Source organism: Bos mutus, chromosome 16 (genome assembly GCF_027580195.1).
Source record: "Bos mutus isolate GX-2022 chromosome 16, NWIPB_WYAK_1.1, whole genome shotgun sequence".
NCBI classification, from domain to species: domain Eukaryota; kingdom Metazoa; phylum Chordata; class Mammalia; order Artiodactyla; family Bovidae; genus Bos; species Bos mutus.
This window is the reverse complement of record NC_091632.1, coordinates 38,846,051-38,872,047: the sequence shown is the minus strand read 5'-3', so window position 1 is coordinate 38,872,047 and position 25,997 is coordinate 38,846,051. Positions and strand designations below refer to the sequence as shown.

General features: G+C 54.7%; 1 protein-coding gene across 1 annotated transcript in view; it reads left to right on the top strand.

Annotated features, from left to right (window-relative positions):
• The window catches only part of CHD5 (chromodomain helicase DNA binding protein 5), a 65,143-nt gene extending 40,011 nt beyond the window's left edge, over window positions 1-25,132 (top strand). Inside the window, 20 exon segments of the mRNA XM_070384399.1 lie at window positions 1,194-1,318; window positions 2,390-2,621; window positions 2,808-2,918; window positions 3,192-3,364; window positions 3,837-4,011; window positions 4,440-4,532; window positions 4,741-4,829; window positions 5,158-5,291; window positions 5,708-5,852; window positions 6,206-6,365; window positions 8,584-8,663; window positions 8,912-9,044; window positions 15,510-15,599; window positions 16,211-16,348; window positions 16,593-16,701; window positions 18,512-18,644; window positions 19,074-19,269; window positions 20,857-21,020; window positions 21,140-21,254; window positions 22,183-25,132. Of these exon segments, the coding sequence (XP_070240500.1) occupies window positions 1,194-1,318; window positions 2,390-2,621; window positions 2,808-2,918; window positions 3,192-3,364; window positions 3,837-4,011; window positions 4,440-4,532; window positions 4,741-4,829; window positions 5,158-5,291; window positions 5,708-5,852; window positions 6,206-6,365; window positions 8,584-8,663; window positions 8,912-9,044; window positions 15,510-15,599; window positions 16,211-16,348; window positions 16,593-16,701; window positions 18,512-18,644; window positions 19,074-19,269; window positions 20,857-21,020; window positions 21,140-21,254; window positions 22,183-22,208 (2,621 nt within the window). The 3' untranslated portion in view covers window positions 22,209-25,132.
• Window positions 25,133-25,997: the final 865 nt, after the last annotated feature.

The window sequence follows — 25,997 nt, the reverse complement described above, 5'->3', positions numbered from 1 at the left end:
TCTTGTCCTTAGGTCCTAGTAGCTGGTAAAAAGAATTCATCCCATGGAACTTTCCAGGGGCCTGCTTGGGTGTTTAGAACTCAGAAATTAGGAGGAGGGCAAAAGGGGAGGAAAATTCCTCTGTTACTAAATGAAGCTGGTGCGGAGGGACTGGCCAGCACCCCTGGGATTCTGATACTGACACTAGCTAAGACTGCAGTTACGAGCAGGGCTGGACAGGGCCTGTCCCCGCAACAGAGGCTGCTGCAAGGAGGGACAGAGCTGAGCAGCACTGCCCTAGGGGAAGGACAGAGGAAAGGGCAGGGCCACCCCAGCTCAAACTGTCTCCCTGGTGATGCTGGGAGGCTGGGAGCTGGCTCCAGAGTGGAGGGAACGTCTGACATGGTCCAGCACCTCTTTAGTGGGAGGTTTTCAGAAAGAGATGGAGTGGTCTTGTGCTGCTTCCTGCTTTCCACCCTCAGAGCAGGTCTTGGGCCCTGTGGCCCCCAAACCCAAAGCAGCAACTCCTATTGCCCACTCATGTCAGAGGTAAGGTGAGTATGGTTTCAGGATGTAGACGTGGTCCCAGGGCACATGGCAGTGGGAAGCATCAGGTGGATCCGGGACCTGTGTGCAGCTCAAGCAGGTGCCATGGTCAGTCCCAGGTCATTTAATGAAGGGCCCGGATGGGCCTGAGACCCAGCTGTCTTGGGGCAGTGGGGACTGACCAGAGGGCTGGCCCATGCCCTGGAGCTGTGACCCTGAGTGTTCAGTGGTCACTCTGACAGCATCGCATGTGGTAGCTGGGAGGGCATGAAGGATGAGCTCTGCTGACCTCCCAGGGGCCTCACCTTCAGGGGCTCTGCTGGTCTTTGCTGGCTGTTTGTAGTTTCTCCTTTGCCCCTCTGGGCTTTGAAAATCAGTTCATTCTCATTTTATCTTCCTCCTGTTGGGTCAGGGCTCGGAGCATAGCTGTGGGCTATTTGGGGCTCAGGTGGGCTGCCCTGTCTCTGCTCCATGCCCAGGGGCCCCAGGCCTCTTCTGGCTGCCCCAAGCATAGCTGAGGCCGTTGTGGCCTGAGATGGGGTCACAATTCCTGCCCTCTCCCCGTGATCTCCCCTGTGCCCTCCTGTCTGCCACGCCCTTGTCTCCCATCCCACCTCTCTGGGTATGCCCCTCACTCACCCTACTGGGCACCCGCCTCTCTTCCTCAGCCCCTGGGGCCCAGCAGTTCTGCTTCCTCCTTTCGACCCGGGCAGGTGGCCTGGGGATCAACCTGGCCACCGCAGACACGGTCATCATCTACGACTCGGACTGGAACCCGCACAATGACATCCAGGTGTGTGGCCCCAACACCAGACCCCTCTCAGAGGGTCCCTTGCTGCCCCCGGCTCTGTGGGCGTTCCCTCTCCCCCACTCCCAGACTGTCTCAGGGCTTTACCTCCGCCTGGACCCACCTCGTAGAGTCCCAGCCCCAAGGGCCACCTGGAAGGTGAGCCCCCCACCATTGTACAAAAGAGGAAACAGCCCAGGGAGGGGAGGGGACATGTCCAAGAACATGCAGCACTCCGTGTGAACATGACCCCTGTTCTGTCCCATCACTCTTAGGATGAAGGCCATGGAGGGAGTCAGGATGAGGGGTACCGGGACCCAGAGGGGGCCAGTTTGGGAACAACAGGAAAATAGAGGGGACAAGGCCTTTGGAGGTGGGGGGAGGAAGAGGCACTGGTGGAGGGGGCACTGGAGCTGGTGAGGAAGGGTGGGAGGGTTAAGGGGTGTAGGAGCAGAGACACACTCTGCTGTCTCCTGCCCACCCTTCTTGGGACAGGACCAAGCACATACACACATTATACTCTTAGGGCACACATACAAACTCATGTCTCACGCACACGCATGTGCACCTGTGTGCAGTTGCATACACAGACCTTATTACACTGGGCCATTCATGTGGATGCCTGATGCACAGAGCCTCAAACCTGTCCTCATGTCACACCTGTCCTTGCAGGGTAGCTATGCCTCTCCAACAGGTGGGCTCACAGCCCCGCTAGTGGTCACTCCCAGGGAGATGCAGCCCCCACCTTGGCATGAGTGCCATCAGCACCCTGTGTGGCTTCACTACATCAAGTGCACTGGCCACACTGCCCCTCACACCTACCCCTGCACACCTGTGATCACACTGAGTTACCCCTGCACAGGCACCCACGCCTGTACTAGACCACACACAGTAAGGTTGGGAGTGCAGGTGCCCTGGTGCACATACATCTCCATGGGCCGTCACACAGCCCATTCCATGCAGAGGGTGCTCGTGAGCTCATTCGCATGCCTCCCCCTGCCCCCACCCCCTGGTGCCTGGCCCTGGGCTCCCAGTCCTCTGTTGAACCACGGGTGCTAAGCTACAGGTTGTCCCCAGGCCTTCAGCCGCGCCCACCGCATTGGGCAGAACAAGAAGGTGATGATCTACCGCTTTGTGACGCGGGCCTCAGTGGAGGAGCGCATCACGCAGGTGGCCAAGCGCAAGATGATGCTCACCCACCTGGTGGTGCGACCTGGCCTGGGCTCCAAGTCTGGCTCCATGACCAAGCAGGAGCTGGATGACATCCTCAAATTTGGCACGGAGGAGCTCTTCAAGGATGACGTGGAGGGTGGGTGTCCTGGGTGCTGGGCATGGTGGGGGGTAGCCCTGCTTGAGACACTCCCCTCCCAGGGCACCCCCAGTTCCCAGTCCCTCCTCCTCCTGCTCCCCACTCCTGGCCAAGATGGGCAGGGCCAGGGTGGCATCTCTGGTGCTACCCCCCAGCCCTGCAGCTCCCCATCCCCGTGTCCTACAGGCATGATGTCTCAGGGCCAGAGACCAGCCACGCCCATCCCTGATGTCCAGTCCTCCAAAGGGGGAGCCTTGGCCGCCAGCGCCAAGAAAAAGCATGGCAGCACTCCGCCAGGTAGGGCCCTCCCAGCCCAGCCCCTGTACCCTGGACGGCTGTTCCCGGAAGGAAGTGGGCCCCCAAACCCATTTTGTCAGGTTCCCTTGCGTGCTCCCCTTGGGTGCCTGCGGACCTGAGATGGAGGGGCCGAGGGGCTGTGACAATACAGGTTCCTCTCTATGGTCACTTACTCTTCAGCTGCAGCCCCTGGCGGGGACCGGGAAGCACCATTGTCTGGAACCTGCTCTGGTGGGGGGGGGTCCCCTGAATCTGCATCCTGGCTGCCCTCAGGTGACAACAAGGACGTGGAGGATAGCAGTGTGATCCACTATGACGATGCGGCCATCTCCAAGCTGCTGGACCGGAACCAGGATGCCACGGACGACACGGAGCTCCAGAACATGAATGAATATCTGAGCTCCTTCAAGGTGGCGCAGTACGTGGTGCGCGAGGAGGATGGCGTGGTAAGCCCCGCCCCTCCGCGGCCCCGCCCTCACCCCGTTAGGAGTTCTCCATTTAAGAAACTCTGGCTCCTGGGTCTCTCCTGAGTGGCTCCTCTCCTTACCTCTCAACTTCCACCGCCCTACGCGCAGACCGTGGGTGCTAATTATTCTAAGTGCAACTTTTCCTTTTGAAACTGGGAGCCTCCTAAGGGCAGGGGTGGCGCTTATTCAATTCTGTATCTCAGTGCCTGGCACAAGGCCAGGGCATACTTGTAGCATGAATGAATGGTTGCGTGAATTACTGAGACAGGAGCCTGAAGAGGAAGGCCAGCTGGGGCTGGGGTGATCGGGGAGGGCTACCTGGAGTAGGCAGGCTTTCCAGTTCTCCTTGAGCCCCTAGAGGGTGAGCCGAGGTAGAGGCAGTGAGGCCTCCGCGGGGACGGAGATGCCCGCCGGCCCCGCCCTCACCGCGTCCCCGGCCCCGCGCCCTCAGGAGGAAGTGGAACGGGAGATCATCAAGCAGGAGGAGAACGTGGACCCCGACTACTGGGAGAAGCTGCTGCGGCACCACTACGAGCAGCAGCAGGAGGACCTGGCGCGCAACCTGGGCAAGGGCAAGCGCATCCGCAAGCAGGTCAACTACAACGACGCCTCCCAGGAGGACCAGGGTGCGTGTCTGGTGGGCAGGATCCTGCTGGCGGGGAGGACATCCCTGTGGCAGGAATTCCCGGGGCGGGAGAGAGTGGGAGCCGTGTGGAGTGGCTGAGCCGGGAGACGGTTGGAAGGCTTCTTGGAGAAGTGGGGCAGGTAGCTGGTGTGGGGTGTTGGGTTTTGCGGGGAACGAGATGGGTAGTGACTCAGTGACTTCACTGCTAGTGGTTTTAGTCAAGCCTCAGTTTCTCTATCTGTTAAATAGGGCCATTGATGGTTTAAGGCCTGAGAATGTAGCGTGAGGTTGTAAGGTTGTTAAGGGAGCTGATAGGAAGTGCACGGTGGCTGTTTTCATCATCACTGTTATTGGGCTGGGTGTGAGGGGCCCCAGCGGGCTTCTGCTTAAACAGCCCACTCTGTGCCCCTCTTCCTGACCCCCCGACAGAGTGGCAGGACGAGCTCTCAGACAACCAATCTGAATATTCCATTGGCTCTGAGGATGAGGACGAGGACTTTGAGGAAAGGCCGGAAGGGCAGAGTGAGTCAGGGCTGGTGACTCTGGGCTGGGGCCAGGCTGTGTGTCGGGGAGCTGATGATCAGGTTGGGGGTCCCGGGGGCATTGGAACCAGCATCTGTCCTTTGGAATAGGCCCCAAAGGGTCATGCTATCTGGGGCATGTTGGGGGGTGGGGTGGGTCAGGACATCTCAGGCCCCGCTGAGGGCTTGTGGTGGGGCTGCTCCCCCAGGTGGACGGCGACAATCCAGGAGGCAGCTGAAGAGCGACAGGGACAAGCCTCTGCCCCCTCTTCTTGCCCGAGTCGGCGGCAACATTGAGGTGGGGCCTGCCTGCACCCCCACTTTCCCACTTCTCTTTCCTGGAATTTATCTCATCTTTCAGAGCAAAGAGCTTACCCCTGCTGCCACCCTGGGGTGTGGAGGAGGGACGGGAGGGTTAGGGTTACACTGGGTCACATGCCAAGTGGAGGTGGGGGGCAGGGACAGACCCTTGGTCTGGGCTGTGCCCCTTTGGGTCCTGCCCCAGGTGGAGGCCCCCCCCCGTCTCCCCCTGCTTCCCCCCTGCTCCCCCGTCTCCTCCCCTCCCTGTGTCTTTCCCCTCAACTCTGAATTCCCTGCTCCCCCACCCTGCTGCCCGCCTTGCCCAGGTGCTAGGCTTCAATGCCCGCCAGCGGAAGGCCTTTTTGAACGCCATCATGCGCTGGGGCATGCCCCCCCAGGATGCCTTCAACTCCCACTGGCTGGTGCGGGACCTTCGTGGGAAGAGCGAGAAGGAGTTTAGGTAAAGGGGCCGAGGTGGTGGCCCAGGGTGTGGCCGCCCACCCGGAATGGGCAGGCTCCTCTGGACGGGCCAGCACAGTGGGCGGTGTTACTGCCAGGCTGGGCGGCCAGAGAACTCACTGCTGTCTGATGTCTGGTAGCTGAAGTCCAGGCCTGGGTAGGGTTCCTGTGTAGAGAACCTGACCGGTCACCTCTGCCAGGGCAGCTGGTGTTAACAGAAGCACAGAGGATCTGGGTTCTCCAGGGGAAGGGCTGTCCCAGGAAGGTCCCCTGCCCAGGGCCCCCTCTGTTCTTCCCTCGGGCTTGACCCAGCAGGCCTGGTTGGGAGGCAGGTGATGGATGACGATTCCGGCCAGGAGGTCCCCCGGGGTCCTGCCGGCCCCCCACTCCCTGAGCCCCAGTCCCCCCCCACCCCAGAGCCTATGTGTCCCTCTTCATGCGGCACCTGTGTGAGCCGGGGGCTGACGGCGCGGAGACCTTTGCGGACGGCGTGCCCCGTGAGGGCCTCTCCAGGCAGCACGTGCTCACGCGCATCGGGGTCATGTCACTAGTTAGGAAGAAGGTGGGTGAGTAGCCTTTACTGGGCTTTTCCTGGTGGTCGCCCATGGCCTGGGTGTGCCCCAGGGGGGGTCAGCGGGCAGAGAGCAAGCGCTTGGTTGTCCAGGGTCTGAGTCAGCTTAGAGGGATGGACCCATCTAAGGGTGGGGAAATGGGCGGTGGTTGGGAGGGGACTGGAGGCCAGGATGACACGTGGGGATGGGTGGGGGAAGGGCTTGGCATGGGGGTCTGCGGTCAGCCTTGGGTGGAGTCGGCAGCCACCCCAAGCCAGGGACACCCCCAGTCCTGCCGGCCACCCCGAGGCCCTCACATATGAGCTGTGACCACCTCCCTTCTGCCTCGCTCCCACCTGCCCAGGTTCAGGAGTTTGAGCACGTCAACGGGAAGTACAGCACCCCGGATCTGATCCCCGAGGGGCCCGAGGGCAAGAAGCCGGGCGAAGTCATCTCCTCGGATCCCAACACACCAGTGCCCGCCAGCCCTGCCCACCTCCTGCCTGGCCCTCTGGGCCTGCCAGGTCTGGACTCCAATGAGGAGGGGCGGGCACCCAGGTCATGGCAGGTGGCAAGGCACCAGGAGACCCCACGTCCTCCTTACATCCCACCTCCACAAAGCTTCTAGCTGAACAAGTATCACTACCCTAAGAGATTTTCTTTTTAATGACAGCTTTGAAATGTAGTTCACACACCACAATATTCAGTCTTTGCGTGCGTGCTAAGTCACTTCAGTCGTGTCTGATTGTTTGCGGCCCTATGAACTGTAACCTGGCAGGCTCCTCTGTCCATGGGATTCTTTAGGCAAGAATACTGGAGGTTGCCATTTCCTTCTCCAGGGGATCTTCCCAACCCAGGGATTGAACCTGCGTCTCTTATGTCTCCTGCATGGGCAGGCGGGTTCTTTATCACTAGCGCCACCTGGGAAGCCAAAAGCCTTTAAAAGTGTATTGCCAGTTGTTTCTAGCATATCCATAGGATTGTGCAGCCATTGCCTCTGATTCCAGGGTGTTTTCATTAACCCCCAAAGAAACACATGCTCGTTGGTAGTGACACTCGATTCCTTCTCCTCATGTCTGTCCCTGGCAACCACTGATCTTTCTGTCTCTGTGGGTTTGCCTATTGCGGACATTTCATGTAAATGAAGTGCACCGTGTGGCCTTTTGTGCCTAGCTTTCACTAGCATGTGATGTATTCCAGATTCATCCAGGTTTTAGGGTGTCAGCACTTCATTCCTTTTTGTAGCTGAATAATATTTGATTCCGTTGTTTGGATCCACCACATTTTGTATATCCATTCATCAGGTGATGGATTTTGGGTTGTTTCTACCTTTGGCTATTGTGAATAATGTGGTGAGTAACATTGCTTTGAACTTTTGTGTTCAATTGGAAATAGGTGTTTTCATTTCTCTTGGGTGTATAGGTAGGAATAGAATTGCTGGGTCACCTGGTATAACATTCTGAGGAACTGCCAAACTTTTTCACAGTGACTACACCATTTTACGTTCTACCAGCCGCATATGAGGTTCCAGTTTCTCCACCTCCTGGCCAGCACTTATCTAACTTTTTGCTTATAGCCATCTTAGTGAGTGTGAAGGGGGAGTCTCATTGTGGTGTTTTACTTACTTATTTTTGGCTGTGCTGGGTCGTCGTTGCTGCCTGGGCTCTTCTCTAGCTGCAACGTGCAGGCTTCTCACTCTAGTGGCTTCTCTTGTTGTGGAGCACGGCTTCTCGGGCTTCAGTGGTTGCGTCATGTGGACTCAGTAGTTGCGGTTCTCGGGCTCTAGAGCACAGGCTCAGTAGTTGTGGCACACAGGCTTAGCTGCTCTGAGGTATGTGGCATCTTCCCAGACCGGGGATCGACCCGTGTCTCCTGCATTGGCAGACAGATTCTTTACCACTGAGCCACCAGGGAAGCCTGATGGTTTTGATTTCCATCTCTGGTGGCTGAAGACGTAGAGAATCTTTTCATGTGCTTCTGAGCTTTTTGTGCATCTTCTTTGGAGAAACATCATTTCACATCCTTTGCCCTTCCTTAATGGGTTATTTGTCTCTGAGTGTCTTTTTGGTGATCTGTGTGTTTATCTGGGTAAAACATCTTCTTCCCTGTTGTACCCCTCAGGCCTGGGGCATCCTGCCTGTCCCAGGTGACAGGTGAGGCCCCGAGAGGCTCAGCGCCTTTGAGGACATCCTGCTCCTGGGCACAGGTGCCCTCTGGAGGTGGACATGCCTAGTTTTCTCCCTGGCCATCTCCTGGAGGAGATGGAGAAGGCCCAGCCCTCCCCTGAGCAGCTTAGCCCATGAGCTCTGTTTTCTCATCTGTGATGTGAAGTTGGGTAGTGACCACCTCCCAGGGCTCCTCAGAGCATGTGGGCCACTGGCCCTTGGCAGTGACTCAGCATGGAAGAGGCAGGTGGCCAGCCAGCCAGCCTGAAAGCCAGGACCACAGCTGGGCCATGCTGGCTCCCAGTGGGGCCTCCACCCACCTCACCTACTGTTTCCAGATGAGAGGCCCCCACAGCCTGTAATTCTGTCCTATTGGCCCCTGGCTTTGACCTCACTGGGCCCAGGGTCCTCTAAGACTCTCCACATTGCTGGCCTGGCCCGGGCTCTTTGGCTTCCCTGGTTCACCTGTCCTTCTGTAGGTGCCTGGCCCAGGATCCTCTCTGACTCCCCATTTCCTGCCCTTCTCCCTTCTCCCACCCCAGCCCACCTGTCTCACCCTTCTCCCTTGTTCTTTCAGACAAAATGGAAGCCCCACTAGGCTACATGGATGAGAAGGAGGTGGGGGTGCAGAAGCCAAAGAAGCCCCCAGAAATCCAGGTAGAGAAGATGCCAGTGTCTGGGCCCCTGTGGGTGTGGGGTGGGGGCTGGGTCCAGGGACCTTCTCAGGTTTTGCCCTTGGCAGCTGTAAGCCAGGCCTCCCTCCTGGCTCCAAGTTTGAGCCCCCAGGACTGGAGCATAGTTGAGAGCAAGCACTGGGAACCAGAGAGTGGATTCTAAGCCCAGGGCCCCTTCCCTGGCTCCTATTGAGGTCCAGGCCCTGTAGCTCCCGAGTCTCTCCTTCCTAGGCCCTGCCAACTGCCCTGGACAGAGTGGAGGGAGAGGACAAGCAGGAGAGCTCAGATGGCAAGGAGAGGGCCCGAGAGGAGCGACTGGAGGAGATGGAGAAGGCCCAGCCCTCCCCGGAGCAGCTGCTGAAAGGTGCGGGCTTCCACCCTGATGGAGTGTCAGGCCTGTCTCTCCCTGGCTGGGTGGGGGACCATGCATTCCTGTGTCCTAGTGCCATAGGGCCCAGGATGAGGCGAGAGCCAGAGGCTCAGCTCTCTGAGCTCAGTTCTTTGCATGTGGGCTTTTCCTACTGTACACGTTGGAGGTTATTGGGCTACATCTTATTAGTGACTAAAAAAAAAAAAAAACTATTTATTTGGCTACACCAGGTCTTAGTTGCAGCTTGTGGGATCTTTAGTTGAGGCATGCGAGCTCTAAGTTTTGGTATGTAGGATCTGTTCCCTGACCAGCGATTGAACCTAGGGCTCCTGCATTGGGAGCGTGGAATCTTAGCCACTGGATCTCCAGGGAAATCCCTGTTAGTGAGTTCTGAATCAATCACATTGTGGTCTGAACACATGAGTCTGTATGATATTGAAACCTTTTCTTGCTTCATGTGGTCAGATTTTGTAAATGCTCATGTGTGCTTGAAAAGAATATCTGTTCTTTTATTGCTGGATGTAAGGTTCTAAATATGTGCACTAGATCAGGGGTCCCCAAACTCCAGGATCTAATGCCTTATGATCTGAGATGGAGCCTATATGATAATAATAGAAATAAAGTGAACAGTAAATGTTATGCTCTTGAATCATCCCCCGGGTCCATGGAAAAACTTGCTTCCATGAAACTGGTCCCTGGTGCCAAAAAGACTGGGGACCGCTGCATTAGATCGTTGCATTGTTCAGATTTTTTATATCCTTACTCATTTTTGGTTTGATCAGTCAAGTCTGAGAGGCTTATGTTAAAATCTCTGTGATTGTGGGTCAGTCTCTGTTCTCCCAAGGCCAGATTTGGCTTTAGTTTGGAATTGGGTTGTTAGGTGCATATTGGTTCAGGTTTTTTCTGATTTTCTGGTGAAGTGTTTATTTATTATGTAATAACCTTCTTATTCCTCCTGATTCTTTTTGCTTTAAGGTTTATTTAGGCTTAAATGGATTGAGCTTACTTTTGGGCTTTTCTGGTGGCTTAGATAGTAAAGAGTCTGTCTGCCATGCGGGAGACCCAGGTTTGATCCCTGGGTCGGGAAAGATGCCCTAGAGAAGGGAATGGCTACCCACTCCAGTATTCTTGCCTGGAGAATCCCATGGACAGAGGAGCCTGGCGGGCTACTGTCTACAGGGTTGCAAAGAGTCGGACATGACTGAGCAACTAACGCTTTCGTTTTCTTTCACTGAGCATAGTGCTTTCAAGGTTCATCTGTGTTGTAGCATGTATTGGAACTTCATTACTTTTTGTTGAGTATATTCTACCCTGTGGATACACATTTGTTTTTCCATTCATCAGTTGATGGGTTTTGGGGTTATTTCTGCTTTTTGGCTATTATGAATAATGCTGCTGTGAACATCCATGTATAGGTATTTGTGTGGATAGGCTTTAGTTCTCCTGGGTATATACCTAGGAGTGAAATTGATGGATCGCTTGGTAACTCTCATATTTGGGGGACCTACCAGATTGCTTGCTGCAGTGGCTACACCACTTTACATTCCCACCCACAGTGCATAGGGTTCATTTCTCCATATCTTTGTCAACTGCTGCTGCTGCTGCTAAGTCGCTTCAGTCGTGTCCGACTCTGTGCGACCCCATAGACGGCAGCCCACCAGGCTTGCCCATCCCTGGGATTCTCCAGGCAAGAACACTGGAGTGGGTTGCCATTTCCTTCTCCAATGCATGAAAGTGAAAAGTGAAAGTGAAGCCGCTCAGTCGTGTCCGACTCTTAGAGACCCCATGGACTATAGCCCACCAGGCTCCTCCGTCCATGGGATTTTCCAGGCAAGAGTACTGGAGTGGGGTGCCATTGCCTTCTCCGATCTTTGTTGACACTTGTTATTATCTCTCTTTTGGATTTTAGCCATCCTGGTGGGTGAAACGTCATAGCTCAAGTGGTTTTGATTTGCATTTCCCTTGTGTGTAAAGATGTTGAGTATCTTTTCAAATGTCATTGGCCATTTTTATATCTTTGTTAGAGAAATGTCTTTTCAGATCCTTTGTCCATTTTTCAATTGGGTTATTTATCTTTTTGTTATTGAGTTATAAGGGTTCTTTATAATACATGTTCCATATCAGATACATGATTTGCAGGTATTTTCTTACATTTCTTAAGTTTTATTTGTATAATTGAGTTTTAGGTTTACCTTTTGTAAATAATATATGGTGGGACTTATTTTAAATCTAATCACAGAATCTCTATGTTTTAGTCAGCAATTTACTCTCTTTACATTTATTGTAATAGCTAGGTATCTGGATGAATTTCTGTTCTTATTTTGTGCTTTATATCACCCTGGCCTTTTCTTTTTTTTTTTCTCCTAGCATCTTTTGGATTGATCAGAATTTCTTTCTATTTCCCCCTTTCATCTCAACTCCTTTGGAAAGTTTGCAGTCAATTCTATTTTGTATTCTTAAATTTTTAACATGTTGCCTCCTGAATATTATAAGGACTATAGGCAACTTTATCTCCCACGTGCTGTTACTTATTTCTAAACTATAATCCTTATTTAGATTTTCCCACCCTCTTAACAATTTTGTGTTTTCTAGTATGTTCACTGTTGCTTTGTTCAATGTCCTTCTTCCCAAAATATACCCTTCAATGGTGCTTTCAACACATTTCTGTGGATGGCAAATTTCTCTCATTGTATGTTATTTTTCCTTTATATCTTATCGTATTTTTCTTGAATAATAATTAGCAAAATTCAAGGTGGGTTAGGAGTTTTCCCTCAGCATTTTGAAGACGTGATTTCTTTTGTACTCTGACTTCCACTGTGCTGAGAAGGCTGCTCTCAGGGTAATTGCTGCTCCTTTGTAAGAAACTTGCCTTTCCTATCTTTCCTAACATGGTAAGACCATTTTTAAGACTTTCTCTTAGTCTTTGGTCTTGTATGGTTTTACTACAATGAAATTTTTATTTATCCTGCTTGTGACTGACTGTGATTCTTAAAGTTGAGTATTGTGTCTTCTATTGATTATGGGCAAATTCTCAGTCATTCCCTCCTTGAATGTTATCTTTCCTCCCATTAAGTTTATTTTCTTCTGGAATTCCTTTTACTCATTTATTCATTCATTATCCAACAAATATGTTTTGAACACCCACTGTGTGTTGGGAGCTGTCCCAGGCACTGGGGACACAGACAGTGAACCAAAGCCAAAGCCTTCGCATAGAATTTGTATTGTACTGGGGGACCTAGCTGATCAGCAATAGACACAAGTAGATCTTGTTTAACAAAAGGCTCCAAATTCAACAAAGAAATGAAAGCAGGTACAAGATTTGTTTCTCTGCAAGGCTTTTTGAATCACCCTCAGATCTAGCTTCAGTTTTTACTTTCTTCATACAGCTGTTTTTAACCTATTTGTACTATTTTCTATGGTTGCACAGTGAATTATTACACATTTAGCAGGATGAAATGACACCCATGTGTTAGCTCATGGTTGCATGGGTCAGAAGTCTGTGGTGGTATGACTGGATTCTCTGCCAAGGGACTTGCAAGATTGAAGTCAAGGCATTGACTGCACTGAATTCTCATCTGGAGGCCTGGGGGAAAATCTACTTCCGTGGTCATTCTTGTTGGCTAACTTCAGCTCCTTGGGGTTGGAGGACCGAATCCCTCTTCCCTTGCTGGCTCTCAGCGGGGGCCCGTTCTTGGCATCTAGAAACTGCCTACGTTTCTTGCCGTGGGGCTCATTCCGTCTTCAAGCCAACAGTGGTACACCAGTCCCCACCATGCTTCATATCTCTGATGTCCTTTTCTGTGACCATTCAGAGAAAACCCTGCTTTTAAGGGGCTGGTGTGATGAGGTCATGCCCACCTGGATCAGATCGGATCAGATCAGATCAGTCGCTCAGTTGTGTCCGACTCTTTGCGACCCCATGAATCGCATCAAGCCAGGCCTCCCGGTCCATCACCAACTCCCAGAGTTCACTCAGACTCACGTCTGTCGAGTCAGTGATGCCATCCAGCCATCTCATCCTCTGTCATCCCCTTCTCCTCCTGCCCTCAGTCCCTCCCAGCATCAGAGTCTTTTCCAATGAGTCAACTCTTCGCATGAGGTGGCCAAAGTACTGGAGTTTCAGCTTTAGCATCATTCCTTCCAAAGAAATCCCAGGGCTGATCTCCTTGAGAATGGACTGGTTGGATCTCCTTGCAGTCCAAGGGACTCTCAAGAGTCTTCTCCAACACCACAGTTCAAAAGCATCAATTCTTTGGCGCTCAGCCTTCTTCACAGTCCAACTCTCACATCCATACATGACCACAGGAAAAACCATAGCCTTGACTAGACGGACCTTTGTTGGCAAAGTAATGTCTCTGCTTTTGAATATGCTATCTAGGTTGGTCATAACTGTCCTTCCAAGGAGTAAGCGCCTTTTAATTTCATGGCTGCAGTCACCATCTGTAGCGATTTTGGAGCCCAGAAAAATAAAGTCTGACACTGTTTCCCCATCTATTTCCCATGAAGTGATGGGACTGGATGCCATGATCTTCGTTTTCTGAATGTTGAGCTTTAAGCCAACTTTTTCACTCTCCACTTTCACCTTCATCAAGAGGCTTTTTAGTTCCTCTTCACTTTCTGCCATAAGGGTGGTGTCATCTGCGTATCTGAGGTTATTGATATTTCTCCCAGAAATCTTGATTCCAGCTTGTGTTATAATCTCTGTCTTTTAAGGTCACCTGTGCCTTGTCACATGACTTGCTCAGGAGAGTAGAATCCATCAGATTCACAGTTCCAAGGATTATATACAAGGCTTGTACTCCAGGGGCAGGAAGTGTGGGGGGACACCTTAAAAATATGCAGTAAAACGTCTAACATATTAGCAATTGTGTATTTCATTTCTAGAGTTTTTAATCTAGCTTTTTCTGCTTCCTTTTTTTTGGACTTGTCTTTTCCTATGTATTCTCTTCCTTCTGTGTCTGGCTGATGGATATTGTTTTCTTTTTTAACAATTCTTACTTATTTAATTTATTTCTTTTTTGGTTGCACTGGGTCTTCACTGCTGCACACAGGCTTTCTCTAGTTGTAGCAAGCGGGGGGTTCTCTTCATTGTGGTGGGTGGGTTTCCCATTGCAGTGGCTTCCCTTGCTGCAGAGTACAGGCTCTAGGGCTCGAAGGCTCTAGTGGTTGTGGCTTGTGGGCTCTAGAACGGGCTCAGTAGTTGTGGCCCGTGGGCTTTAGTTGTTCTACAGCGTGTGGATTCTTCCCAGACCAGGGATCGAACCTGTGTCTCCTGCATTGCCAGGTGGATTCTTATCCACTGTACCACAGGGAAGTCTGGGTATTGTTTTCTGAGTTTCATTGGGGTGCATCTTCATCAGGAATTGTTTTATCCTTGAGAACCCATGTCACTTGGGTAGCAGGAATGTCCCCCTTTCTGTTTCCAGAACTCCGGGGCCTCGTGGTCTGACTGGTGGCCTGGCTAGTCTAGGGCCAGTGTTATGGCACAATGCAGATTCTACAGCCTGCACACCTGTGTGTTGGGTTTGGCTCCTCACTGGAGATTTTCTGACCCTGGACTCCACATGGGAGCCAGGCCTCCACAACTTGGCCATGAGCTGGTGGATGACACTTTTCTTCCTTTGCAAAGGCCTAGTGGTTGAAGAGTGTTAGTTTTTGTATTTAATTCCAGTTCTCTGCATCTTTGGGGCCTCGCCCTTCCTGTTCAGTGTAGAGACACAGCTGGAGTCCCCCAGGCCTCTTTCTGGTGTCCACTCACCCCCAATGCAGGACCCCAGTGCATGCTTCTTGAGCTTTTAGTTTCCCTTCGTTTATAGAAAGTGAAAGTGTTAGTTGCTCAGTTGTGTCTGACTCTCTGCAACCTTATAGACTGTAGCCTGCCAGGCTCCTCTGTCCATGGAATTCTCTAGGCAAGAATACTGGAGTGGGTTGCCCTTTCCTCCTCCAGGGGATCTTTCCAACCCAGGGATTGAACCTGGGTCTCCTGCATCGCAGATGGATTCTTTACCTTCTGAGCCACCCAGGAAGTTCTGTCTTCATTTATGGCACATGATAATTTCCTTTAGTTTTATGAGCACACCTATGTTTTTTTGTTTTTTTTTAATGTGATAGGTTTTGCCTGACATTTCTGGGTGTCTGTAAGAGGTGTTTTGTGTTGATGAAGGCCTGACATGTTGCCAGAACTTTGAGTCCTCTGGTTGTCACTACAGTAGAGAGGGTCTGGGGACTGTGCCTTGAGAGAAGTTTGGGAGAGACCGCTGCTGAGATGGGTGGGTGGAATGAGGCCCCGTCCCCACCTGCCTCCCCAGTGGATCCTCCCAGATGCTACCTGTTGGACTCCTGAGTAAGATGCTAGAGTGGATTCCGTGAGTGGCTATAATACTATTGGGAAGCCACCAGCCCAGAGTCCCTGCTGCCCTCTGGACCCCTCCCCCTCTCTGAACACCTTTTATCTTGCAGAAGAAGTGCTTCCTGAGAAGGAGAAGGTTCTGGACAAGCTGGAACTGAGCTTGATTCACAGCAGAGGCGACAGCAGTGACTTCAGGCCAGGTCTGGGGCTCTGGACTTTGCTCTGTCCCATGTCCTCCTTGGTCTCTTGAAGGAGCCATGAGGAGCCTTCTGAGCCTCCCCTTGGCCCCAGGCCCTGATTAGAGCTGCTGCATGGGAGCCTGGACTTGCCAGCCCTTGGAGGACAGACCTTCTACCTCCTATCTCCTAACCCCTCCTGTGGCCCTGGCCACCACTACGAGGAAGGAGAGCTGGTCACAGAGTTTGGCCTGGAGCTTTGGGGTTCAGCTGGCAGCCTGTGTCCTTCTAAGTGTTGGAATGTTCTGGAACAGTTGCCCCCAGATCAGAGCCCCGAGGCAGCATTGCCACCCTTCAACATAAGCTACATTTTCACAGTCCCCCCCCGCCCCGCCCCATTTTCCCAGGTGGTCCTGACTTGGTGGTAGAGGGGCATCCAGGCCCAGAGCAGCCCTCCCTGCTCAGGACAGAGAGAGGGTCCTGCTGATTAAAACCCTTGGGGGCAGTGAGTCCCTTGTGGGTGGGGAGGTATGTTTCCCGCTTGCCTCGGGGTCCCCAGTGCTTGGTGGAGCAAGCCCTCCCCCCGGGCACTGTCTTTGGGGTAGACGAGTGAGCATGGGTCTGTCCTCCCCCAGATGACACCAAAGCTGAGGAGAAGGAGCCTGTTGAGACCCAGCAAAATGGTGACAAAGAGGAAGATGAAGAGGGGAAGAAAGAGGACAAGATCGGGAAATTCAAGTTTATGTTCAACATTGCAGACGGGGGATTCACAGGTATCGAGGGTGAGGCCATGGTGAGAGAGCTGCAGGCTTCCTGACCGTGGGTCCCAGGAATCTGGGCGGATGGTTGTTTGATACTAATGTGTGAATGGTTGACAAAATCCACGGTATAACCTTTCCCAGTGGCACTGGAACACTAAAGTGCTCGGGGTAGGGGTGGTGAGGGAGAGGCTTACCTGGGCCCACCCCTATGTGGGACGGGGGCACCTCATCCTGCTTCCCTCGGCTGGCTTCCCAGAGCTGCACACACTGTGGCAGAACGAGGAGCGTGCGGCTGTGTCCTCGGGGAAAATCTACGACATCTGGCACCGGCGCCACGACTACTGGCTACTGGCGGGCATCGTCACGTATCCTTGGCCACGCCAGCGGGGCAGGGCTCCGGTCTGTCCCTCTGTGGGCCTCAGGGAAGGGTGTGGGGCTAGTGGGGGGCGGAGTCTGGGCTGGTGCTCCTGACCAGGTACCAAGGACCCTTTCCTGGTGGTGGTGATGACAACACTGACTGTGATCATAAAGGTAGCTTGTCCCTTTATACTCAGTACTCACTCCATCTTCACAGCAGCCTTCCCAAAGGGTTGCTACTATGATCCCCATTATATGGAGGAGGCAATGGGTGCTCAGAGAGGCCAAGTGACTTGCTCAGGGACACACAGCCCTTCCATTTGACTCTACAATGAATGCTCCTAATTCCAGACCTCACCTCATCTCAGTGATGACACCTGAAGGGTGCTTCACCATTTAGGAGGGCTTTTATTCATTTGTTCATTCTTCAATTCCATCTTTACTGATGATCTACCATGTGGCAAGCATGGAGTATGCAGCCATGAATGAAACAGCCCCAAATCTCTGTCTAGCCGGAGCTCATATCCAACTAGGGGTAGATGGTGAAAAATATAAATTAGCAAAATGTGGGGCTCAGTGAACATGAAAAGGTGGGGGTGAGGCAAACGGAGCTTTGGGGATGTGGGTTGTGTTTAATGTGGGAAGGTCAGAGAAGGTGATATTTGAGTGCAGACCTTCCAGAGACAAGGAGAGGGACACACTACCTGGGGAGAGCCCCCCAGCAAAGCCGGCCTTGATGACAGTCTCGAGTGAGACTAGTCATTATAATGAGAGGTGGAAAGTTGTAGGTCAGGAGTCAGCAGATCTTTCCTGGGAGGGACCCGGGAGTGGACATTTCGAGCTTCACAGAGGACGCCTCCACTCTGTCAAGGTAGCAAAAGTAACCACAGTACGTAAACCAACAAGCATGGCCATGTTCCAATAAAACTTTATTTACAAAACCAGGCTGTGGGCTGGATTTGGCCTGCAGGCCACAGTTTGCTGAGGTTACATTGCTTGGAGCTGGAACTTTCCTGGTGGTTCAGTGGCTTAAGATTCTGTGCTCCCAGTTCAGGGGATGGGGGTTCAATCCCTGGTCAGGGAACCAGATCCCACATGCTGCAACCAAGACCAAGTGCAGCTAAATAAATAACACACACAGAGTTAAAAAACAACAAAAAAAAGATGCTTGGAGCCAGCTTGCCTGGGTTCAGATCCCGACTCGGCCCCTCTCTAACTGTGGGCCCTTGGCAAGAAAACATCGTGGTGTTTCTTTGTTCCCTCTGGCTGCAGGGGAGGCCCCTTCCTTGCCTGTCCCTAGCTCCTTGGTGCTCCTTGGCTCACAGCTGCATCATTCATCTCTGCCTCTGTTGTCACAGGGCCTTCTTCCCTGGGTATCTCTTTGTCTGTGTCCAAATTTCCTCCTCTTATGAGGACCTCAGTCACTGGATTGGTGCCCACTCCACCCCAGGATGACCCTTTCTTAATTTAATTAATTGATTTTTTTAAATTAATTGATTTGATTAATCTGCAAGTGCCCTATTTCCAGCTAGGGTCACAGCACAGGTGCTGGGGGTTAGAACTCGGCTGCCTCCACCATCTGGATTTGGGGGATGAAGAAGTTTATCCGGTGAAGCCTCAGGCACTGCCTGGGCCCCTGGGGGCCCCTGTCGGTGTCCGCTGATTGTCAGGTCACTGTCACCCACACAGTCCTCTTGCAGCCAAGGTTAATGCCTGTCTGGAAAGCGTAGAGCCAAGACGCCAGACCCTAGGCTGGTTCCCCCTCACTCCCTCCCTCCACCCCATGGCCAGGTTTGCCCTTAACGGCCCCCCACCTAGGCACGGCTATGCCCGCTGGCAGGACATCCAGAACGACCCGAGATACATGATCCTCAACGAGCCCTTCAAGTCTGAGATCCACAAGGGCAACTACTTGGAGATGAAGAACAAGTTCCTGGCCCGCAGGTTCAAGGTCAGTCCTTGGCAGGGGCCAGAGGTTGAGGGTTAGGGGGCTGCAAGAGGGTGGGTTATGGGAGGGCCTGGGGCAAAGAAATGAGCAAGCATTTCTTATACCCCGCCCGTATATCCGGGTGTGGGCCAGACTGTCCATGAAAGGGAATCGTTGAGTCAACCAACAGGTGCTGGCTCCTTGCTCTAAAGCCAGACCCCGCTGGGCAAGCGTCCCTGCTCTGGGTAATGGGTGCAGAGGATCCAGCTTGGGGAGGGCTCTGAGGGGTGGCCAAGAGAGTGGACAACAACTTGGTGGGGAGGGGCTGTCTTCCTTCCTTCCTTTCTTTCAGAGCCCTGGCCGGTGGGAGTGGGTGCTGGGGGGGAGGCAAACAGGCCAGCAGCACTCAGTCCCTCCCCTCACCCTGACCCCCTCTCACCCCACTCCCACCAGCTGCTGGAGCAGGCGCTGGTCATTGAGGAACAGCTCCGGAGGGCCGCATACCTCAACATGACCCAGGACCCCAACCATCCTGCCATGGCCCTCAACGCCCGCCTGGCCGAGGTGGAGTGCCTTGCCGAGAGCCACCAGCACCTGTCCAAGGAGTCCCTCGCCGGGAACAAGCCTGCCAATGCTGTGCTGCACAAGGGTGAGTGAGCCCGTCCCCTGGAGATGGGCCCGCACCTTGCGGCGCCCAGTGGCTCCTTGGCAGTAGGTGGGGCCGTGGGGCAGGGGGTAAGACATCAGCCCCCAGGGCACCGCCTCCAAGCCAGATGGGATAGACTGTCACCCAGCCTCTGCTCTTACGTGTGGCAAAAGTGAGGCCCTTGCTTTTCTGGCCTTTTTCTGAAGGTCAGTGCCATGTAGGCCCTGGGTGGGGGGGTAGGTGATATAGCATAATATTAAGTTGTACAGGCTTGTTTATTGGGCCCAGACAGTATGCTTTATTTCTATTTTTTAACTTCTTTTAGTGAAAGAGATAAGGACCCTTTAAAAGTTTTTAGTTTTTATTGACTTATAATTGATTTATACTGTTGTGTTACTTTCTGCTGTACAGCAAAGTGAATCAGTTATACATATAGATCCGACTCATTGGAGAAAACCCTGGTGCTGGGAAAGATTGAGGGCAGGAGGTGACGGGGATGGCAGAGGATGAGATGATTAGATGGCATCACCAACTCAATGAACATGAGTCTGAGCAAACTCGGAGATAGTGAAGGACAGGGGATCCTGAGCATGCTGTAGTCCACGAGGTCACAAAGAGTCAGATACAATTGAATGACTGAACAACTCTATTTAGATTCTTTTCCTATATAGGTCGTTACAGACTATTGAGCAGAGTTCACTGTGCGGTATAGTAGGTCCTTATTGGTTATCTATTTTATTTTATTTTTTGAATATTTATTTGGCCGTGTCAGGTCTCAGTTGCGGCATGTGGGATCTTTGTTATGGACTCTAGTTGTGGTGTGTGGGCTCAGAGTTGTGGTGGGAAAGCTTAGTTGCTCTTTGGCATGTGGGATCTTAGCTACCCGATCAAGGATTGAACCCACATCCCTTGCCTTGCAAGGTGGATTCTTAACCACTGGACCACCAGGGAAATCCTTATTTTTTATATAGTACCGATATATGTCAATCCCAGTCTCCCAATTTATGTCAGTATCTTTAAACACATTGTTCCTTTACTCTGTAATATTTTTAAGTGGTGAGGTTTCTTATCTCATTTTAAAGTTGGGGACATTGATGCTTAGGGAGGTGAAGTAATTGCCCAAGGTCTCCTGGGATTCAGACCTTTGACCCTCGTCGTCCTAATCCCGAGAAAGTGCCCAGGCTGGTTAGGGGAGGGTGAGCCAAGCTCACCCCGAGGGCCCTGGACTCTGTGGCCCTGGCTGTTTGGGAGAAGTTTCTCGAGGCCGCTCTGCTCCTGGGCTTGGCCAGGGCTGCAGACCTCCCTGGTCGCCAGGAGGCTGGCCGAGGGCCCGGAGGGAAGCCTAGTGTTGGGTCAGAGCTCCGGGCTCTCATCTTTGCAGCCCTCGGGGCCCCGGGAGAAGCTGTTTGGAAAACGGGACTCTGGTCCAGCGGGCAGGTCTCTGATGTGTTTGCTGGGAGGGCTGAGTGGGGGGCGCCCCCTGGCGTCCGCTGCGCGGCGTGCAAGTCACACGGTAACACAGCCTTGTTAATAAGCACCGGCCTGGGCATCCGCGTCCCAGCTCCTCCCCCTCCCTGTCTCCCTCCCCAGTCCTGAACCAGCTGGAGGAGCTGCTGAGCGACATGAAGGCGGACGTGACGCGCCTCCCCTCCATGCTGTCCCGCATTCCCCCGGTGGCCGCCCGCCTCCAGATGTCGGAGCGCAGCATCCTGAGCCGCCTGACCAACCGAGCCGGCGACCCCACCATCCAGCAGGTCAGGCTCGGCGCGCGCCCTGGGCCCCAGCCCCCCACGCACGCACGTCCTGGGCGCCCTGGGGCGGAACTCGGGCCGGTGTGGGACTTGGACCTTTAAACCTGAGTCCTTGCCTCCAGGGCGCTTTCGGCTCCTCCCAGATGTACAACAACAACTTTGGGCCCAACTTCCGGGGCCCTGGACCGGGAGGGATTGTCAACTACAACCAGATGCCCCTGGGGCCCTATGTGACCGGTAGGTGCCCGTCTGCTCCCTGGCGGCATGTGCAGGGGCGCCCGCGGGCCCCGCCCGCGTCCGCCGCCCCAGCGAGCCGAGCTTCCCTCTCTCTGCACAGATATCTAGCCGGCCCCGAGACCTCGCTCTGGTGCAGCGCTCCTTTCCAGCGGAGGTGAGGCCTCTCCAGGGACTCCGCCGTCCCTCTCCCCTCCATGGCTGCACCAGTCAGTCCCCACTCCCTGTGCTTATCCACAGCCCTGAGTCTGGGGTCCTCTGCTGCCTCTTGGGGCTTAGGGGGTCTTGCCCTTCCCTGCTGGGGACCATCTTGGGGCCGGTGTGTCTTCCCAGGCTTCCAGACACTCCCCTGGGAGGCTGGGAGGTGGGACATGGGCAGGTACATGTGGGGATCTCCGTTGCGTACACGGGTGTGTCTGTGTGCACATATGCAGGATGCGTGCGTGTCCGTGGTAGTGAGTTGGGGACCATTGCCCCCAGCCTGGAACCCTTTTCTGCCTGCACTTTCCTGCTGGGTGGTGGGCGCCCTGGGACATCACCCCCCCTCCCCTGGCCACCCCACCTTGTGCCCAGGACCAGGAGGGTGGCTCAGGGTGTGTGTGGGTCAGTGTCACTGGCTGGGAGATGGTTTTATTTGTGAGAAGCCACCAGTCCACTCTGGCCTCTTCCACCTGGCCGGCAGCCCCTGCTAAGCTGTCTGTCCTGGTAGAACCACTGCTTCAGGGTAGAGGCCCTGGGGTGGGGGTGGTTTCCAAATGGGCCCTCCCTGGGGTCCCCGCTTCCTATACTCCAGGTGTGGGAGGTCTGGGCTAGGAGCCCCTCTGGTTGCAGTTGGCTGTGACAGGTGGCAGTGGTGGCTCCAGGGTGTTGGGTGAACCCCCAGTGGGGATGTGAGCACCCAGCTCTGTGACCCATGACCCACCTCTTGCAGCCACGCCTGCCGGGCCCCCTGCCTGATCCCCACAGGAGAGAAAAGCTGCCGCCTTTCTAGAGCCAGGCCACCTGAGGACAGAAGGGGAAACTGAGTCATGCCATCACTGGGGACAAGACCCAGCCAGAAGTGCCACCTGCTCTTAATCCCAGTGTCTCCCACACCACCTTGGCTGGCTCTGCCAGGACGACTTCCTAGAAGAGATTTCGTTTCTTTGTACATCTTTTTGCACTTTCCTATTGAAGACTTGAACAAATTTGTCTTGATAAAAGTTGAGTGACGTGTGGAGGAGTCTGACATGCAGCACTTAGGCCTCTCTCTGTGGAAGGGCTCCGGACCTGAGGGAAGCTCCCGGGAGCCCAGCCGCCGCCCTGGACTTGGACTGGTTGAGGAGGACGTGGCGCCCGCCCTGGACGGGCTCTGTGTGCCCCTCTCCCCCGTCCCGTCTGCACCGTGTGACTGCCTGTACTCTGACCCTGGCCCAGTGGGGCCCCCCAGTGCCAGGTGGGTCAGAACTGGGGAGCCGCCCGGCCTGCAGGTAGAGACCTGGCTGGCGTCCAGGCCAGGCCAGGCCAGGCTGCGTTCTGCAAGGCTGGAGACCACAGGTAATGTGTTCTCTCTGTGGGGGAGAGGGCTCCATCGGCACGTGTCTGACCCTGACCCAGCCTGTCTCACAGGCCCCCTGGACTCTGTTGTCACTCGTGGAGGGTCTTTGGCCCCTGCCGTGTGTGGCAGGTCACGGCATGTGCTCCACAGAGAGAAGAGACGGCAGGTGTCAGCCTGGGGGCTGCTGGGGCCCTGGTCTCAGGCAGCTGTGGGAAGGGGCTTACTCTCCTGCCCCGGATGTGGCTGCTGTCCCAGCAGTGCTGAGAGTGGCCCCGGAGCCCCTGGTCCTGCCCTGTGCCCTGGGAAGCCCTTTATACCCACTCCCCGTGTTGTCTTCTGGTGGCTGACATGGAGAAACCAGGCCAGCCGCCTGGAGCCTGGACTTATCCCTCCCCTGTCCCTGGAGAGGCCTTGATCCCAGCACTTGCCCCCTGGGGCAGGTCTGTGACGGCCCTCACTGTGTTCTTCAAAGGTTTGGGGAAAGCTTGGAGGCAGGGGACTGGATCCATTGGCCTGTCCAGTCCTCCCAACTGGAGTGTCCCCAGCCTCCTGCCCTGTTTGCTGCCAGGAGTGGCCTGCTGGAATCCCGATCGCCTTCCACCCAGCTGGTGGCGCCCTCTGATGGCTCCAGTTCAGAGGAACAGAGGGATGGGCCAGGTGTCCGTGTCTCATGTTCCCTCTGGCCCAGCCTCAGCCTGGAAGGGATTTCAGAGCCTTGACCAGGGAGCCTTGACCTTCCTGGAGTGGAGCCCTGGTGCAGAATCCTGTCCAAGTGAGAGCCAGGGTGGGCCTGGATGGGGGGCACCATAGGGGGGCACCATAGGAGGGCTCCGTTCAGCTCCCTGGCCAGGACTAGGGCCGGGATTTGGGGGTGACTTGGGGACATGGGGCCATTGGCCAACCCTCCCAGAGCCCTCATCTATAAATGGCTCTCCCAGAACCCCTAAAGGACCGGACCACAAGGCCCCATTTATCTCCAGGCCGACTGACCCTGGCATTGTGGGTGGAGGAATGGGAGGCAGCCTGAAAGTGGTACACGGGTGTACGTGTGGCAGGACACGTGTGGCAGCAGGTGACCTCACCCTCCAGGAAGGGTTGGGTCACTCCTGCCCACTGTGGTTTCTCCAGTGCCACGTGGGCCTGTGTGTTCCTTGCAAAGGCTCTGGCTCAGGCCATGGGCTGGGTGACTGCCACGAACCCCCCACCCAGGGCCCCGTGACTGTGTCCTCCCAGGCAGGTGGTCAGTCCTGCGGCTGGGCTTGTGGGGAACACAGTGGACAGGTCCTGAGTGTCAGGGGGCACCTGGTGGAGGACAGGGGTCTGCATCCCCACTGCCCAACTCCAAGAGCGGGTGGTCCTTTCCCCACCAGCCCTTGCTTCCCGCCCTCCCTCCATCTCCTCCCTAGGCCTCTACCCTTTTCCACTACCAGCTGGACCAGGCACCAGGGATCGGCCCAGCCACCTGCACTGCCTGGTCCAGGAAGGGCTCAGCTCTCCAAGACCAGCACTTGGGAGGCCTGGGAGGGCGACTGCAGACAGCTGGGGAGTGGGTTTCTGGTTTTGGAGAGGAAAAAGGATCTAGAGAATGTTTTTTCTTGGTTTATCAGTTATCTCCCTCCCAGAGTTGTAGTGGAGTGTGGGGAGTGGGGCGTCTGTGCTCTTGGACATCTTCAGGCTGGTTTTGTTTTTGCTGTTGGCACAATGAGGGTTGTTGTGCAAGTGGAAGCCCCAAAGTGCCAGCCCCATTTTTGTCCCCAGCCACTTTATTATTTAGACCAGTGCTGAGTAGGCTTTCTGTTGAACCATCTTTGGGCACAGTCTCGGAGGGCATTGGCTCCTGGGCTCCCCGGTGACCACGGGAGTTTGGGTTGGACTGTGTCTGGGGGTCCCCTCGCACACGCCCACCACGGAAACACAACCTGAGACTCCCCCTGTGCACAGAGACCCTCCCTGCAAGCCGCCTTCAGAAGCTCCTTTGTTTTCTGCAAGTGATGACCATGGGCCCATCCTGCTGGTACTCATGACTGGGCAGGCACCTGCCCTCCTACTGGTTGGGGGTCCCTTCCCAGGGTCCTCTGGGGGAATCCCTGGCCCAGGTTGGGGGCTGACCGAGTCGCACCCCATGGACACCTGCAGCCTTTGCTCCCAGTTATTGGGTCCCAGGGATGTTGAGGGCCTGATGGGGTCGTGTAGAGGGTGGGCTTGGGAACCTCCAGAGTGGGGTGGCAGGAAGGAGCTTGGGTGGGAGGCGGGGGCTGAGGTTTTGGCCCGGCCACAGCCCAGTGTCCCGCCTCTGCACCTGCAGCTGTCCTCTGCTGATGACCCATCTCTGTTGAGGAAGCCGCACCCCCCCACCCCGATTTTATATTTCTGGAAGTTTACAGGTTGTGGTGCATCAGCCCAAAGTCATTGGCTTGTGTTTTGGGATTTTTTTCTTAGTTTTCAGATTTTTTTTAAACAAAGTATTTTTTTAGGTGCGATAACCCAGAAAGGGCCCGTTGGGTGTGTGTGTGTCCTGAACCCCTGATACCGAGGTGGGAGTCCGAGCCTCCTATGCTCCTCTGGGCCTGAGCATGAGGGGAGGGTCCCACCTGCACTGCCCCCCTCCCCAGGCATCAGTGCGTGGGGGGATGAGGGAGCAGAACCCCACCCAGGCCTGCATCTGGCCCTGCTGAGAAGCGCCTGCCCCTTCCCTAGCACAAGCCCAGGCTGACGAAGGGGCCGGGCGCTGGGGTGAGTCGAGGGGGCGGGTCCCAGCCAGGAGCTGGAGCTGGAGGCTGAGCCCCTGTGCGCAGTGACCTATCCGGTCCTCGGGAGGATGTGTGGGAGGCTTGACAAGGACTGTACCTGACACCGTCCCCTTCACTTTGTACTCTGTGTGTATGTCTTGGTTTTCCGTGTTTTAATAAATCCTCTGGGAAAGGATTGAATCAGTGTTCTCCTAGCTTTTCACTGATCTAGGATTGGGGTGGGAAAGGATGTTGGGGGGAGGGGGTGTCTCCTGAAGCTACCTCTCACCTGAGAAGACACGGCCCCATGAGGCTGGGGGGCTTGCTGGAACGGAGGGCACCCGAGAAGGGGTGTTCAGGGGTAGTGCCGGCCCCTCCCCCCTGCATCCTGAAATCAAATTGCTCAGGAACACTGAGCCCCGTAGACGGGCCCGCAGGCCTCCCTGGACCCCGACCTCTCTGTCCCTGAGGGCCCAGCAG